The 15,105-nt window shown below is 29.5% G+C and overlaps 1 protein-coding gene across 2 annotated transcripts in view; it reads right to left on the bottom strand.

The window, feature by feature from the left end:
* Positions 1-15,105, bottom strand: part of LOC145249627 (mediator of RNA polymerase II transcription subunit 14-like) — a 99,178-nt gene that overhangs the window by 81,752 nt on the left and 2,321 nt on the right. The window contains exons 2-6 of one of the 2 annotated variants that reach the window (XM_080111369.1): positions 11,197-11,312; positions 8,200-8,362; positions 4,521-4,547; positions 1,189-1,294; positions 459-553 (exon numbers count right to left, since the gene is read on the bottom strand). In XM_080111369.1, the coding sequence (XP_079967495.1) occupies positions 459-553; positions 1,189-1,294; positions 4,521-4,547; positions 8,200-8,333 (362 nt within the window). In that variant the 5' untranslated portion in view covers positions 8,334-8,362; positions 11,197-11,312. The remainder of the gene's footprint in view (positions 1-458; positions 554-1,188; positions 1,295-4,520; positions 4,548-8,199; positions 8,363-11,196; positions 11,313-15,105) is intronic. The other variant, XM_080111370.1, reaches the window with a different exon arrangement.

Genomic DNA, 15,105 nt, shown 5'->3' with positions numbered 1-15,105 from the left:
ACTTGTCACAGAACGAAAATGTCATATTCTAAAATCATAAATTGATCAAGTAGTATTTTTTTTTTGTAACTAAAAAAATTCAATTTTACTATTTTTAGCAATTAATATTATTTCACAACCATTAGAAGGTTGATTAAAATAAACAAAAGTATACAGAGTCAAATTGAGTTGTCTCCCTTGATTTTTGATTTCTAAAAACATAGTGGATCTTTCTTGCTCCTTCATAAAATTTTATTTTTTTAGTAAAAATAATATTTGATTAATTTATGTGATTTTTGAAATATGAAATTTTCATTCCGGAATCAGTACATACAAAGATTTTTCTGTATGTTCGTCTTTTAATTAGGTTGTATTCTGAACAATCATCAACATTTTTTTCTAGGATTTATCAATGCAGAAACCGTAAAATATTTTATACACTTATATTTTTTTTTTTATGAATAAAACGGGTGTCTTACCTGGCATTAACTAAAGTTTCTCTCGCCATACGAGCCATGGTATCAGCAGTTTCAACAAACAATAAGGACTGTTGTTCGAGAAAATTACATATTTCCTAGAAAAAACAAAAAAATCAATTTGATTTACATTTCTATACAACTACATCTATATACAATGGTAAAATGTAAATAACTGATAAACATGAAACTTGTTCTTATCTGATGATCCAATTTGTAAATCATGTCTGCTTAATACTAGCCTGGGTGGCCGGTGTGTGTTGAGCAAAAATAAAAAGTGGTGGTAGACAGACAGGCTCGAACCCAAATTGTGAAGAAGGAAAAGAATGTGAAAAAAAGTGATATCTTTGCCATTGCATCCATCACCAAACCAGAAGTGGCGAAGGTTTAAATTAAGGCTAGTCAATAGAAAAGAGGGGGTGACTTTCGAAAATATTGGCAAAAAAAGTGACCCTTCTTGGTAGAAAAGTGCCCAGTTGAGGGTGAAGGAATTAATATTTTTAGCTAATTTTTCGATATTTCTCGTCCAAAGGGTTGAGCTTCAAAACGATACCAATCTCATGAAAATCCATCACTTCTGTCAAAAGTTTTAGGTAAACATGCATACATTTAAACAGGCAGGTGAGATTTATATTATAGATGATGTTAATAGAATCATATTAGCCATTTGTTTTTTTTAATCTAAAGTTATCATGAAATAAGCTAGAATGTTTGAAAAGATGAAATTACTTACTCCACATTTATCTACTTTGCTGGCACTGTTTGCCCATTTTACAAGAGCAAGAAGGCGCACAAATAGTTGACGAGTTTTCTGAGCAAACTGTACAATTTCGATTTTCCTAGAAACAAAGAATAATCCAATGAAATAAAAAAGAATGACAATAATCATAAAATTAACCTAACAAAATGAGTAAAATGCAATTCAATTATGCAAATGTAGTTGAAATCCCATACAGTAAAACATTCAAACATAATCAAATTGAATAATTCTCAATAAGATTTAAAGAAAATGTCAGAGGGCAAACATAAAAATTATTACAAACTCAAATTTTTAAAAGTAGTTGAAGAAATTAGATAATCATGAAACAGTAAGAAGAAATGTAAAAACAATTAAATAGCAAATGATATCAATTAAAAAATTGTAAGAAACATAAAGCAAACAGAACAACTGAACACATTATCTAATAACAATGAAATCAATTTATAATTATTTAATAACAATATGAGGTTTCATGTTCATATGTACATTATCACCTGTCACACATATTTAAAAAAATTGTGATCATCCAATCAACCAAGATGTGGATTCATGATTAATCTGATATGACTAAAAAATTTAGATTTTATCCATTTTAAAATTGTTAAAATTAAAACTATGTCAATCCATCGACTCAAACTACAATTTTAGATAAATGTCAAAAAGTTATATTCGTTTCAAGATGAAGAATATTTAGCTGACAGTTATTTTTACAATAAGAAAGAATATTTATTGTTATAAGAAAAATAAATTACTATATATATTTTTATAAGAAAAATAAATTACTACATTTATTTTTATAAGAAAAATAAATTACTACATTTATTGTTATAAGAAAAATAAATTACTATATTTATTGTTATAAGAAAAATAAATTACTACATTTATTGTTATAAGAAAAATAAATTACTGCATTTATTGTTATAAGAAAAATAAATTACTGCATTTATTGTTATAAGAAAAATAAATTACTACATTTATTGTTATAAGAAAAATAAATTACTACATTTATTGTTATAAGAAAAATAAATTACTACATTTATTGTTATAAGAAAAATAAATTACTACATTTATTGTTATAAGAAAAATAAATTACTATATATTTTTTTATAAGAAAAATAAATTACTATATATATTTTTATAAGAAAAATAAATTACTACATTTATTTTTATAAAAAATAAATTACTACATTTATTTTTATAAGAAAAATAAATTATTACATTTATTTTTATAAGAAAAATAAATTACTATATTTATTTTTATAAGAAAAATAAATTACAATATTTATTGTTATAAGAAAAATAAATTACAATATTTATTGTTATAAGAAAAATAAATTACAATATTTATTGTTATAAGAAAAATAAATTACTATATTTTTATAACAATAAATATTGTAATTTATTTTTCTTATAAGAAAAATAAATTACTATATTTATTGTTATAAGAAAAATAAAATGAATTACAATATTTATTGTTATAACAAAAATAAATTACCATATTTATTATTATAAGAAAAATAAATTGCAATATTTATTGTTATAAGAAAAATAAATTGCAATATTTATTGTTATAAGAAAAATAAATTGCAATATTTATTGTTATAAGAAAAATAAATTGCAATATTTATTGTTATAAGAAAAATAAATTGCAATATTTATTGTTATAAGAAAAATAAATTGAAATATTTATTGTTATAAGAAAAATAAATTGCAATATTTATTGTTATAAGAAAAATAAATTACAATATTTATTGTTATAAGAAAAATAAATTACTACATTTATTGTTATAAGAAAAACAACTTACAATATTTATTTTTATAAGACAAGTAAATTACAATATTTATTGTTATAAGACAAGTAAATTACAATATTTATTGTTATAAGAAAAATAAATTACAATATTTATTGTTATAAGAAAAATAAATTACAATATTTATTGTTATAAGAAAAATAAATCACAATATTTATTGTTATAATAATTCAAATTACTATTGTTATAAAAGATTTTAATTATTATAATATACGAAACAATTTTATATATTTAAAAAATAATTAACTGACAATACTAGTTATTTTTACGGAAGAAGAAAGGGTAATTTTTTTTAATAATATTGATCATGACAAACATTTCAAAAGGAATATCATTAATATAGAGATTAATCTAGATAGCACCATGGAATTTCTACGAGTTCCAATAGTTAATATTTTATTCTATTTTATAAATTATTCATTAGTATGGAGTACTATATTATATCTATACACATATAAGTTGAGTTTTTGTTGCATTGACACTGATATTAAAGGTCTACTTTTTCCATTTAAAAATTATTAAAATAAACTTCTTAATATACTCAGTCATGGCTATGCAAGCAACTACATAATGGTTAACTAATTCGCATATTCCATGGAAAAATGAACTTTAATTATTCATTTTTATAGTTTCTTATTGCATGATGGGTTTCATTTAACTATGATGCTTAGTTCTATTTATGCATTTTATCTACATTGTGTATAATTGTGCAGCATTTAAGATGAAAAAGTGACCTTGTCTGTGTGTGTACTGAATGGTCTCTACCAAATTCCTCTCTCAATTTTTGATCTAAAGACTTCAATCTTGATATATAGGCGATTTGGATCTTTGGAATAAATTTGGTTTGGTTTTTACGCAGTAAAAATAGCTACTAAGGGGTGAAAATTGCAAAGGAATTAAACTTTGCACGAGTAAGTCAACTAAACCTGTTACTTCTGCACATGCACAAATATACAAAGTCACTTTATTTTTAACGTTTTCTTATCCACTTGTTGATAGCTCACATGGTAACAACTAAGGCTGGAGCACTAAATTTTTTGGTTTCAATTCTAGCTGATGACAACCAAGTCATTTTATTTAAACTTTTGAAAGTCATTACTATATATTGGGTACAATATAATAATCAAGAATTGGCTCTATAATAATAAAAAATCTGCATGAATTAATACATATTTAAGTGTATTTTACAATCGGGCAATACCAGAAGACCTATTAGTATGTGCATATACATACACACACATATATATATATTAGCTATTTTTAATTGTATATTAAACAATATTTACAACAAAACAATTGTGTTTTGCCTTTTTAATTAGAGCGAAGTATAAAGAAACTGATTATCTGTATAATAAGTTATGATTTCATCATGAATTATCTGTATGTATCATACATGATTATCTGTATAATAAGTTATGATTTCATCATGAAAAAATTTCAATAAAAAAAAAAAACAGAATTTAATTTCTAAATAAAACATTGAAATTGTATTACCTTTCCATGTCTGACTTTCTAGGCAATCTGAAAAGAAAAACAGAAATGAATTAAGAGACAAAATAAAATAAAGATTTTTCATAAAACTTAGAATGAAATAAGATTTTCTGGCAAGTACTAGTCAAAATTGTAACTACTCTATCATTATTTATACAGGTGTTCAACTAAGCAAATTTAGTGCTTCCACTGCATGAATTCTTACCTATCCCCTCTCCCAATAACAATGGAAAGCATAGTAATGACCTTTTAATCACTTCGAGAAGTAAAATCTTACAGTAGATGTTAACCTAAATAACCTTTTTTTTTTTCAGTAGATATTAACCTAATAAACCGATTAATATTAACTACCCATGCGAGGTCAAAGAAATACCTGGATTAGGACCCAGGCGCAGGGCGAACCCCCCTCGGTGCTGATGGACGCATAGATCTTCCCAGGTCATAGGAGAAGGAAAACTCTGAAGCCAAACCTAGGGGAGGGAGGCCTCTCCAGTTGTGGACGACAACCTTCCTAGAGCTGGTGACTCAAACAAATCACTGGTTGGCAAACCTAAACTGCTTAAGGAGATAGGCTCTGTCTATCGCGCGGCTCTCATACTCCTTCTTTGCCTATTAGCCAGGCGTAGAGGTGCTATCACAGGGACTCGTCAAAATCGCCCCATGGTTGACCTTGTTTCCTGACTAGGGCAATGAACGCCGTTTTTTCCCCCGCTCCTGCCACATCCCATCCCACCAAACTGGACACTGTGGGGGTGCTTCAGTACCATATATGTCGATACAGTGGACTGGGCTGACTTTGCCTAATGGATTGAGGGTACCGGATTGACAGTTGGCTGCTGTTTCCGACTGATAGTACAGAAGCCCTAACTCTTTGGTAGCGCTTAGAGCAGCTGCTCCATCAACAGTTTTATAATATCGGGATGTTTGTTATGCCATGTCGCGCATGGAAAGGGACCCTGCACTCATCCCTGATGGGCTTTCCTGAGGCCACAATCCTGTGGGTGAGGACAGCTGATGGTCTACTTGTGTTGCATGTCTGGTATTCTGCACAACCACTTGTCCAGCACCCCTCACTCACCCTAACTGAAACTTTTAAATTAAACAAAATGAAATGACACCTCAAGCAAAAGATAAGTTTAAACCAGGACCAAACTCAAAGAAAACCAACCTGCCTCCTCCCTTGAGGCTTGCATTTACGAATGTCCGTGGCTTAGAACTAACAGATGATATTGAATCATATCTCCTTGTAAACAACCCGGATATCTTAGCATTAAGTGAAACTAACCTTCACTCCTCCATTCCCTCTAACCACTTTAACATGCCTGGTTATCTCCCACTCTGCCGTAAGGACTCGGACAGACATATGCATGGACTTGGAGTCTATATTCGTAACACCCTCCCCCTGACTAGAGAAATAAAATTAGAAACAGACGACCAGGCCTTTATGCAGATTAAATATGCAACATAATATTAGCTACTTTTATTTTTTCTACTGCTCTCCCTTAACCTAGGCTGGTGCATCTGCTGCTTGTCTCTCACTCCTGGACAGGGTTCAAAAGAGAGTCACCAACCTGATAGGTCTTGAACTGTCATCTAAGCTTCAGCCCCTGTCCCATCGACGAAATGTTGCATCCCTCTGCCTGTTCTACAAATACTTTAATGGTGGCTGCTCTGATGAACTGCAAGCACTTGTACCTCCTACACCCGACAAACATGACAAGCAACTAAGTCCCATCCCTTTACAGTAGAGATCCCTAGGTGTAAGAAAGCCTTTTACTCCAATAGTTTCTTCCCCAGAACTGCAAGTCTTTGGAACTCCCTCCCAGGATACTGCTGTCCCAACTGTACTGATATGCAGAAGTTCAAGTGTAATGTGAACAAACATCTTTCTACTCATCTCCCTTCATAACACCCCCAGCAAATTGTCCCCGAATAGTAGCCCCCTACTTCAAAGTGGTACCTGCCTTGTTTGGGGTGAAGATTGATTAAAAAAAAATTTTTTTTTAAAAGAGTCAATTCCTCAGCAAAAACAGGTATTGTTACAAATGCAATGAATTTATCAAATGGAATTTCCATTAATATGTGAACTTCCCATTTGTGGAACATATTATGATGGGATCGATTCCCTGCAAACTACAACAGTGCAATCTTCAATGTCAATAAATACTTGCCATAAACCACCTTTATATGAAATCAAATTTTAATAGTTTGATTCATTTTCAATCTTCTCATAATATTCTTTATTGTTCAACTGACAATCTATCCATCTTATTTACCCTTATCCTTTAGTGGTTTTTAACTTTGATAAGAGGCACCTAAAAAAATAAAATAAAATTTCAAAAACTTTACACAGCATTCAGCACTTGAAAGTTACAAATACTTGATATTATGAAAATTGTATTTTTGTAATAAAATAACATTTTATTAAATCTTTTAAAAAGATTGGTGTAGTTTGTTTGAAGAATTGTGTGATTGTTGGTTATTTTGCCTCAGCATAATCATTCAGAGAATGGAATTTATGCTATATAAATACTTGCTACTTTAATTCCCTTATATATAGTTGTCTTTTCCACATTTTGTCAACTGCTTTTATTATAATAGTGAAGAGAATTTAAGAAATACTAATCACTTGTGGGATCAATCATCAGCATTATTGATAAATTATCTTTAAATATTTTTTCAATTTAATCAATATTAAAAAAAAAAAACTCATTAAAATTTTTAAATATTTAAATATGGTTTGGTTTGTTTATGACTTAAGGTTAAGTCAACAACCATTCTTAAATCATTCAATTTAGAAACTGATGACAATTGAAAATAATATTCAAAACCCTTAAAAAAAAAAAATTTAAGAAGCCGAGCATGTGGGGTCGCTCTCAACAAGTGAAAAATTTACTTTCACCATGTGCAAAATCTTTGAAAAATCCAAGATGTGGTTATTGAGAAAATTGCAAACAAATGAACGGATGAATAATTTGGGGCAATTTTACCCCTATGATGCCCCCTGGGGAGGGGGGGGGGCAGAGTTATTCCAGAAAATCCATTCTAGTAAAATTTACTTTTACTATGACTAATGTTTGCGCAAAATTTTTTAAAAATTCAAGGACTGATTATTGAGAAAAGTGCAAACAGACAGAAGTGAATTATTGGTCTAATGCCTTCTTTGTTTGGGGACCCAAAAAAAAAAAAAAAAAAAAATGATATCATATAAAGTAAACCCCTCACATCTTCGTGATTGTAAGCTTTTGTAACAAAAGACACATACATACATCTGTTTAATTAGTGATCACTTTTCTAGGACAGTTATTTTGCACATATATATAATACTAAAACTTTGAGGACTTCATATTTGTTTGACAGGATATGGTATTGTATAATGATTTATGGTATCGTATATAATAATATTTTTTATGCTATTTATATAATTTTTTAATTTCTGTTCATAATAATTTTACAGATGCTGAATTAAAATGATTTTAAGCTTAAATATTCTTGTTCAAGAGTTTTATCCGGACACACAAAACAGATGAATTTTTTTTATCAATATATAGATGACAAATGGCATTAGTACCAAACTTTTGTACAGCAAACTCCAAGATATGATGTCAATGCAAATTAATATACATTCTTACTGAAAAAAGAAATCATGTAATATATAAGGGAAAAAAAAGATGAGACTCACAATTCAGAGAGTAATGACATTTCTGCATAGGTTCTTTGGATGATATAATCAATGAGGGTATTTAGAGCAATGGTACCACCCCCACCTTGGGGTGGTCCAGAAGGCATAGGGAGGTGGCTGTCAATGGGAGGCATTCTGAACAGTTTTGGGAAACAGCTTAGCTCTAAAAATAGAAACAAAATTGGGAAGAAAATAAAGTATCAACCATTCTGCAATTTAAGATTGTTGATGCTGAAAAAATATAAAATTTTAAAGATAAAATGACTTTTAATTGTAAAAAAAAATTGATGATCACTTAATTAAAGTCACATCTGAGATAACCAGTTTGCATACTCTTTCTTCAAATATTACTCTTTTGCAGCAAATTTCACACAGTTCCATCACATAGACGTTAACAGCTTTCTTGATGTTCGCTAGCCAGGTATTCATTTTCCCTTTACCACCTGCAATTCTTCTCATCAGTAGATTCGTCACGGATGACATGATGCAGATAGCAGATGCATTGCTTTATTACCTGGTTAAGCAGTATCATTTTCAAACCCATATAAACAAGCATTTCCTTACTGAGGATTCTTTCAGTCCAACCAATTAATTTTTAATATTCTTTTGTAGCAACTTAATTTAAAAGATTGAATAAGGTTCCCCTCTTTCTTATCCATGTTCCCATATTTTAGTAAATAGTACAAACATGACATTGCAATGAGCTTACCCTGAGTGATTAGAAAAACAAAATAGATAGAAATGATAGTAATGTGGTGTAGCTCATGGGTGGTGGTAGGGGTCATGTTTGGAATGTAACTACAATTGTTTAGATCATTGCAAGATTGAAGCTTAAATTTAAATTGTAAACGTTTTTTCTGTTTTTATTTTGAAATATGTGAATTCAAGAACATATCAAGAACAATTTCACACATTTTTTTTTTTATTTTTTACACGGTGGTCACCACTTATCAAGGCCCGGAAGCCACTCAGGGATAAGGGTTATTGCAAGTACAGTACGTTAGTGTGGAGATTTGATGAAGTATTTACTTAAGGGGGTGGTTCATTAGGAATTTGTTAACGTTGGACTTGAAGACATCCAAGTTGTAGTCAGGTGGGAAGCAGGCAGACGGAACAGAGTTCCACAGGCGTGCAGTTCTAAGAAAGAAGCTTTGTTCATGGAATCCACGTTTTGATTTAGGCACAGGTAAAGAGTGGAGGAAATTTTTCACAGTGGATTCAGCTAGATGGGTGTTTTTCGTGAAAGATTGGCGAGGGGGGACCAGAGATTGGAGTTCAGACGAGCACCTGCCATGGAAATAACGATAAAACAAGGATAGGCTCGCAATATTGATAATAAATAATATAAATAAATATATAAATAAATAAATTAAAATTAAGGTAAATGTATGTAACCAATTAATTTACAATTTAACATTAGTAGAAATGAAGTATAACGTATGACTATCGATTGAATTAATTTTTAATACTACTATTTTATATTGTACGGATTAGTGAATTAATTTATAATATAAATCGATGTAATTTGTAATAATCTTAAGTGAAAGACATTAGAACTATATTAAAATTACTAATGTGAATATGCATGACTATGGCTTGGGAATGTTTATAGTATGACTGTTAAAAAAAATAAATATAAGAAAAGTTAATATAGCGTTAGATTTGATCCAAGGGAGATAACTCTATCTCACTTTAATTAAATTAATTTTAACTGTTGGATCAAGTAAAGATTACTGCACGCCTGTGGAATTGTCTTCCGTTTTCCTGCTGACTACAATATGGTTGTCTTCAAGTCTAACGTAAATAAGTTCTTGATGAGCCGTTCCATATAAGTTATCAAATTTAACAAATTTTCATTACTAATGATTATTATATTGTCCAATTTCTACTGTACACTCTTTAACCCTTATCCTTGAGTTGCCTCTTTGACCTTGATAATGAGTTGATACCTATGAAAAAAAAAAAAAAAAGTCCAAAGTGAACAAGTTCTAATTGAATCGTCCCCCTAAGTAATCCAAGTTTCAAAATTCCCACTGTTTACTATGCTAAAATCACAATGACTAATGTATACCTATTAACCCTTATCCTTGAGTGGCCTCTGGGCCTTGATAAGTGGTGACACCCTTGTAAAAAAAAAAAAAAAAAAAAAAAAACGTCTCTTCTGTGGGAGAGAGGTTGCAGGGTAGAGAAAAGGGCATCCCCCACTAAGCCACAAAGTCTATTTTGTACTCTGTCAAGGCAGGATAGGCTGTTTTTAGCAGCTCCTGCCCAGATATGGCAGCAGTATTCCATCCTTGGACGTACTTGGCTTTTATATAGATAGAGAATTGCATCATAATATGCATAAGCAGATTGTGCTAAAGAGAATGTTAGCATTTTACATACAATAAATTGAATATATATATATTATAAAAATAAATTAATAAATTGCATGCTATAAAAAAAAATTTTTTTAAAAACCTTCCTTGCTTTCTATTTCTTTATTTCTGTTGTAACATCTTGAAATTTGGATACAATGTGACAATATTTTTAGTTGTGATGCAGGAAAAATGAGAATTACAGAAGAGTTATGAGACAATTTAAAATGCCAGTAACACTAAAAAAAAAAAAAAAAAAAAAAAAAAATTACCCTACCACTAACCTCAAGTTGGGGGACGGGAGGTAATTTTTAAAAGAATGAAATATTGAATTTTTATAATCTCCAAAAGACATATATAAATGAAATCTTATATTATATGGAAATAAAAAACACAAAACATTTTAGAATGTTAAAACTACACAAGTTGGTAAAAAAAATTTGATTTTCTTGCATTTGGTTAAAGTTATTTGTTATACGTTTTGTTTGTTCTTGTTTTCTCGGTTGTTAATTATATTGCATGCATATCAGATTGTGTTAAAGCACTAAAAACCTGAAAATCTAATTATTTATACAAACTTTGCCCAATCATTTTTTTTTTACATTTTTCAGTTTAAGCAAACGAAAAGAAAAATACTTACAATCAATAATACTTGATTGTGTGATATCTTTAAAGTTTTCAAATTTCCATCATCGCCAAGAAGTTTTTTTTCTTGTCCGTATCTCCTTTCATCTCCTTTTTATTTTGATGAAAGTTCTACAATTATTGCAGAAACACAAGAACAAATAAGAAATCATATTTTAATCAGAAAATTGTTCAGAATAGGGATATTATTTTGATGAAAAAACGAAAACAAGGGAGGTTACTGAATTTGTAACGATTGTATAAGTTAATCATTAAACAATTTATTTAATACAGCATAGGGTCAATAATCGTTTTGACATGCCAAGATAGCCCATACTTTGCTGTAAAGATTGACAAGCTTAGAGTTTATTTGTAACGCATTCCCTTTGACTAGAAAACAGTCTAGAATCAAATGATCACGCCTATATGTACTTTAGACTAACTTCAAGACACAGCGTTAGATACTTATATTTCCTCTTCTGTTTTCCTTCAACCAACTACTGTACCCTGTTCAACTATGTTGCTGATACACTCTTTAGATCCGAGTGCCGAAATCCATGTATTTGGGTATTTTTTATGTCCATAACAGAGATTGGCATGCTTTTTCAGGCTACACAGATGCAATTGGTAGCAACATGCCTAGTTTCTCTATTGCATATTTCCTTCCACAAACAGTCACTTTCTCAACCTGCCTTACAGATTGTGAGGATTAGCACGCTTCATTTCCTAACCTATTCTCAACGAAACTTAAGCAACGGATGCCCGTAATCCACTTGGAAATGCTGATTACCTTGCAATAATGCTTGATATCATTCTAAAGCTTTCACCCCCATTACTATCAACAGGCTGATTGGGAATCCAGAGACCACAGAGATGCCCCATGCTAAACAGTGTGCAAACGAGTTTACAGATAAGCTCAAAGCAGGTATAAAGGCAGATCCCTATGCATAAAATTCTATAGTAAGAACTCACTCTCCCCAGTGGTTCACCTCGATTTGTACAGCTGTTATTGTACATAGACAGTAAACATTCCATTGATTGAATCACCATAAGTCAACTTCAAATAGATAAAAATTTATGGTATCAAGAAACCATTATAGCTAAAAAAATTTATGGCATCAAGAAACCATTATAGCTAAAAAAAATTATGGTATCAAGAAACCATTGTAGCTAAAAAAAATTTATGGCATCAAGAAACCATTGTAGCTAAAAAAGTTTATGGCATCAAGAAACCATTGTAGCTAAAAAAATTTATGGCATCAAGAAACCATTGTAGCTAAAAAAATTTATGGCATCAAGAAACCATTGTAGCTAAAAAAAATTATGGCATCAAGAAACCATTGTAGCTAAAAAAATTTATGGCATCAAGAAACCATTGTAGCTAAAAAAAATTTATGGCATCAAGAAACCATTGTAGCTAAAAAAATTTATGGCACCAAGAAACCATTGTAGCTAAAAAAATTTATGGTATCAAGAAACCATTGTAGCTAAAAAAAATTTATGGTATCAAGAAACCATTGTAGCTAAAAAAATTTATGGCATCAAGAAACCATTGTAGCTAAAAAAATTTATGGCATCAAGAAACCATTGTAGCTAAAAAAATTTATGGCATCAAGACACCATTGTAGCTAAAAAAATTTATGGCATCAAGAAACCATTGTAGCTAAAAAAATTTATGGCATCAAGAAACCATTGTAGCTAAAAAAATTTATGGTATCAAGAAACCATTGTAGCTAAAAAAAATTTATGGCATCAAGAAACCATTGTAGCTAAAAAAATTTATGGTATCAAGAAACCATTGTAGCTAAAAAAATTTATGGTATCAAGAAACCATTGTAGCTAAAAAAATTTATGGCATCAAGAAACCATTGTAGCTAAAAAAAATTATGGCATCAAGAAACCATTGTAGCTAAAAAGAAATTATGGCATCAAGAAACCATTGTAGCTAAAAAAATTTATGGCATCAAGAAACCATTGTAGCTAAAAAAATTTATGGCATCAAGAAACCATTGTAGCTAAAAAAATTTATGGTATCAAGAAACCATTGTAGCTAAAAAGATTTATGGTATCAAGAAACCATTGTAGCTAAAAATAAATATAGCGAGATGTCCAGAAAATGCAGTCACAGAAATTAGCAACTCATGATTTCTGGAAAATAATAGTGATGAATAATGCGCCATTAACACGTTGGCCAAGTTTTTAAAGTAGGTTGTGTGCTGGTCTACCAGGTTACAATTACCAAAAAGAAGAAGAAAAAAATATTGTAAAACTTGAAAATATTACTTTAAAAAAATAGCATGGTAAAATAAGCGAATAAGCATCCAAATAAATGCTACCAAAGACAAGACAAGTAACCATTTCCCAAACGTCGTTTTGGAGAAAGTTAACATAGAGTCAAGAATGTATAGTGCTCCAGTTTTACACACCACACCCATCCAGTTGCATGGTGGTAATGGGTTCATCTTGCAGTTTTAACTTTTTATCTACAGTATTGTCAGACAGTTGGTTGGCTCCATTATACTGTCGAAACTATTAGTTTATTTTGCCCAATTTAGAGTGAAATAACATTTTATTTTTAGTTAAAAAAAAAAAAGGAATGGCTGCCAGCGATTGATCAGTGATATAAAATTACGGTTAATGGTAAATTAGAATTGTATCCCAAAACAAAAAATGCAATTTAGTATAAACAATCAAGTTTATCTAAAATGTAAGATATTCAAAGTATTCGCGTATAATTGACAGTCTTGCCCAGCAAACTCGAAAGAAAGTTTGACAAACTCTAGAAGGGTCACATCAGTATTTTACACCGTCAAATCACGATATTACGAATTATTAAAGTTTTTGAATATTTTTTAAATAAAAAAGTTTTACGCTTTATTTACACACGGCAAAGTCTCACTTTTTTAAAATATTTTTTATTTAATTTGATTTATAAATCTGAAATATGAAAACTGATATTGTTGACTACATTTTAACAATCGCAGAAATTAAGGAAAAGAGCTGGAATTTTATATTTTGTTACGTGGTTCATTAGATGTGTCAGAATTTTTTGGGAATTTTTGACACCCTTAACACAAAACTGCGAATAAAATATACAAAACTCGTAATTTCTTTTTTTAAAGTGGGTTGTTTAATTTCTTTATGGAATATACTTCCAAAATAGACTATTAAAATTTTTAAAAAAATAATAGAAATATGATTTTTGATTTTTTTAAAAAAGTGTTTACAAAGTGCATGCACACGCTTATGCAGCCATTTTTTTTACATAATGAAATGAATTGAATTTTACGAGTTAAATTTTTTTCAATTTAAAAATCTATCAAAATTTTTCTATTGGTTCAATTTTTAAGATATTTTCAGATTTAATGTGAAATTTTATGCTCTTTCCAATAAACTGAATATAATATTCTAGACAAAAGTTGTTTTTTTTAAATTCACCACCAGCCCATTTTGAAATGTCTATTTAAAATGAAAATAATTTTCTAACCTAAGGTATATATATCACAAATTGAAGATAAAAGACCAATAAATAAAATAATCTAATTTAAAACAAAATCAAAAGAATAGTTATGTGCAAATTTACAAAATATTGTCCTGTAAAAATTGGACACCTACATTAATTTTTTCTGTTTCATTCAACGTTATTTTTTTTTTTTTTTTAGATTTTTGAACAAAAAAATTCATCGCATAAAGAAGAAATAAAATATTTAAAATCAAAAACTCATAATTCTTTAAGAGAATTAATTTTTTTTTTAAATATGGAAAATTTGTCGGTAGGATTTTTTTAAAAAGTAAACTTTGATGAGTGAAATGTGATCATTTTTCAAATATGGTGAGATTGTTGACAGTAACCACATGTCAGAAGTTCAAAGGGGAGATAGCACTTCAAATGTTTGTTTCATTATATAGTTACTACCGGGAAATA

This window comes from Euprymna scolopes, chromosome 28 (assembly GCF_053919585.1).
Source record: "Euprymna scolopes isolate OS-2025 chromosome 28, ASM5391958v1, whole genome shotgun sequence".
NCBI classification, from domain to species: domain Eukaryota; kingdom Metazoa; phylum Mollusca; class Cephalopoda; order Sepiida; family Sepiolidae; genus Euprymna; species Euprymna scolopes.
This window is presented reverse-complemented; position numbering and strand designations above follow the sequence as displayed.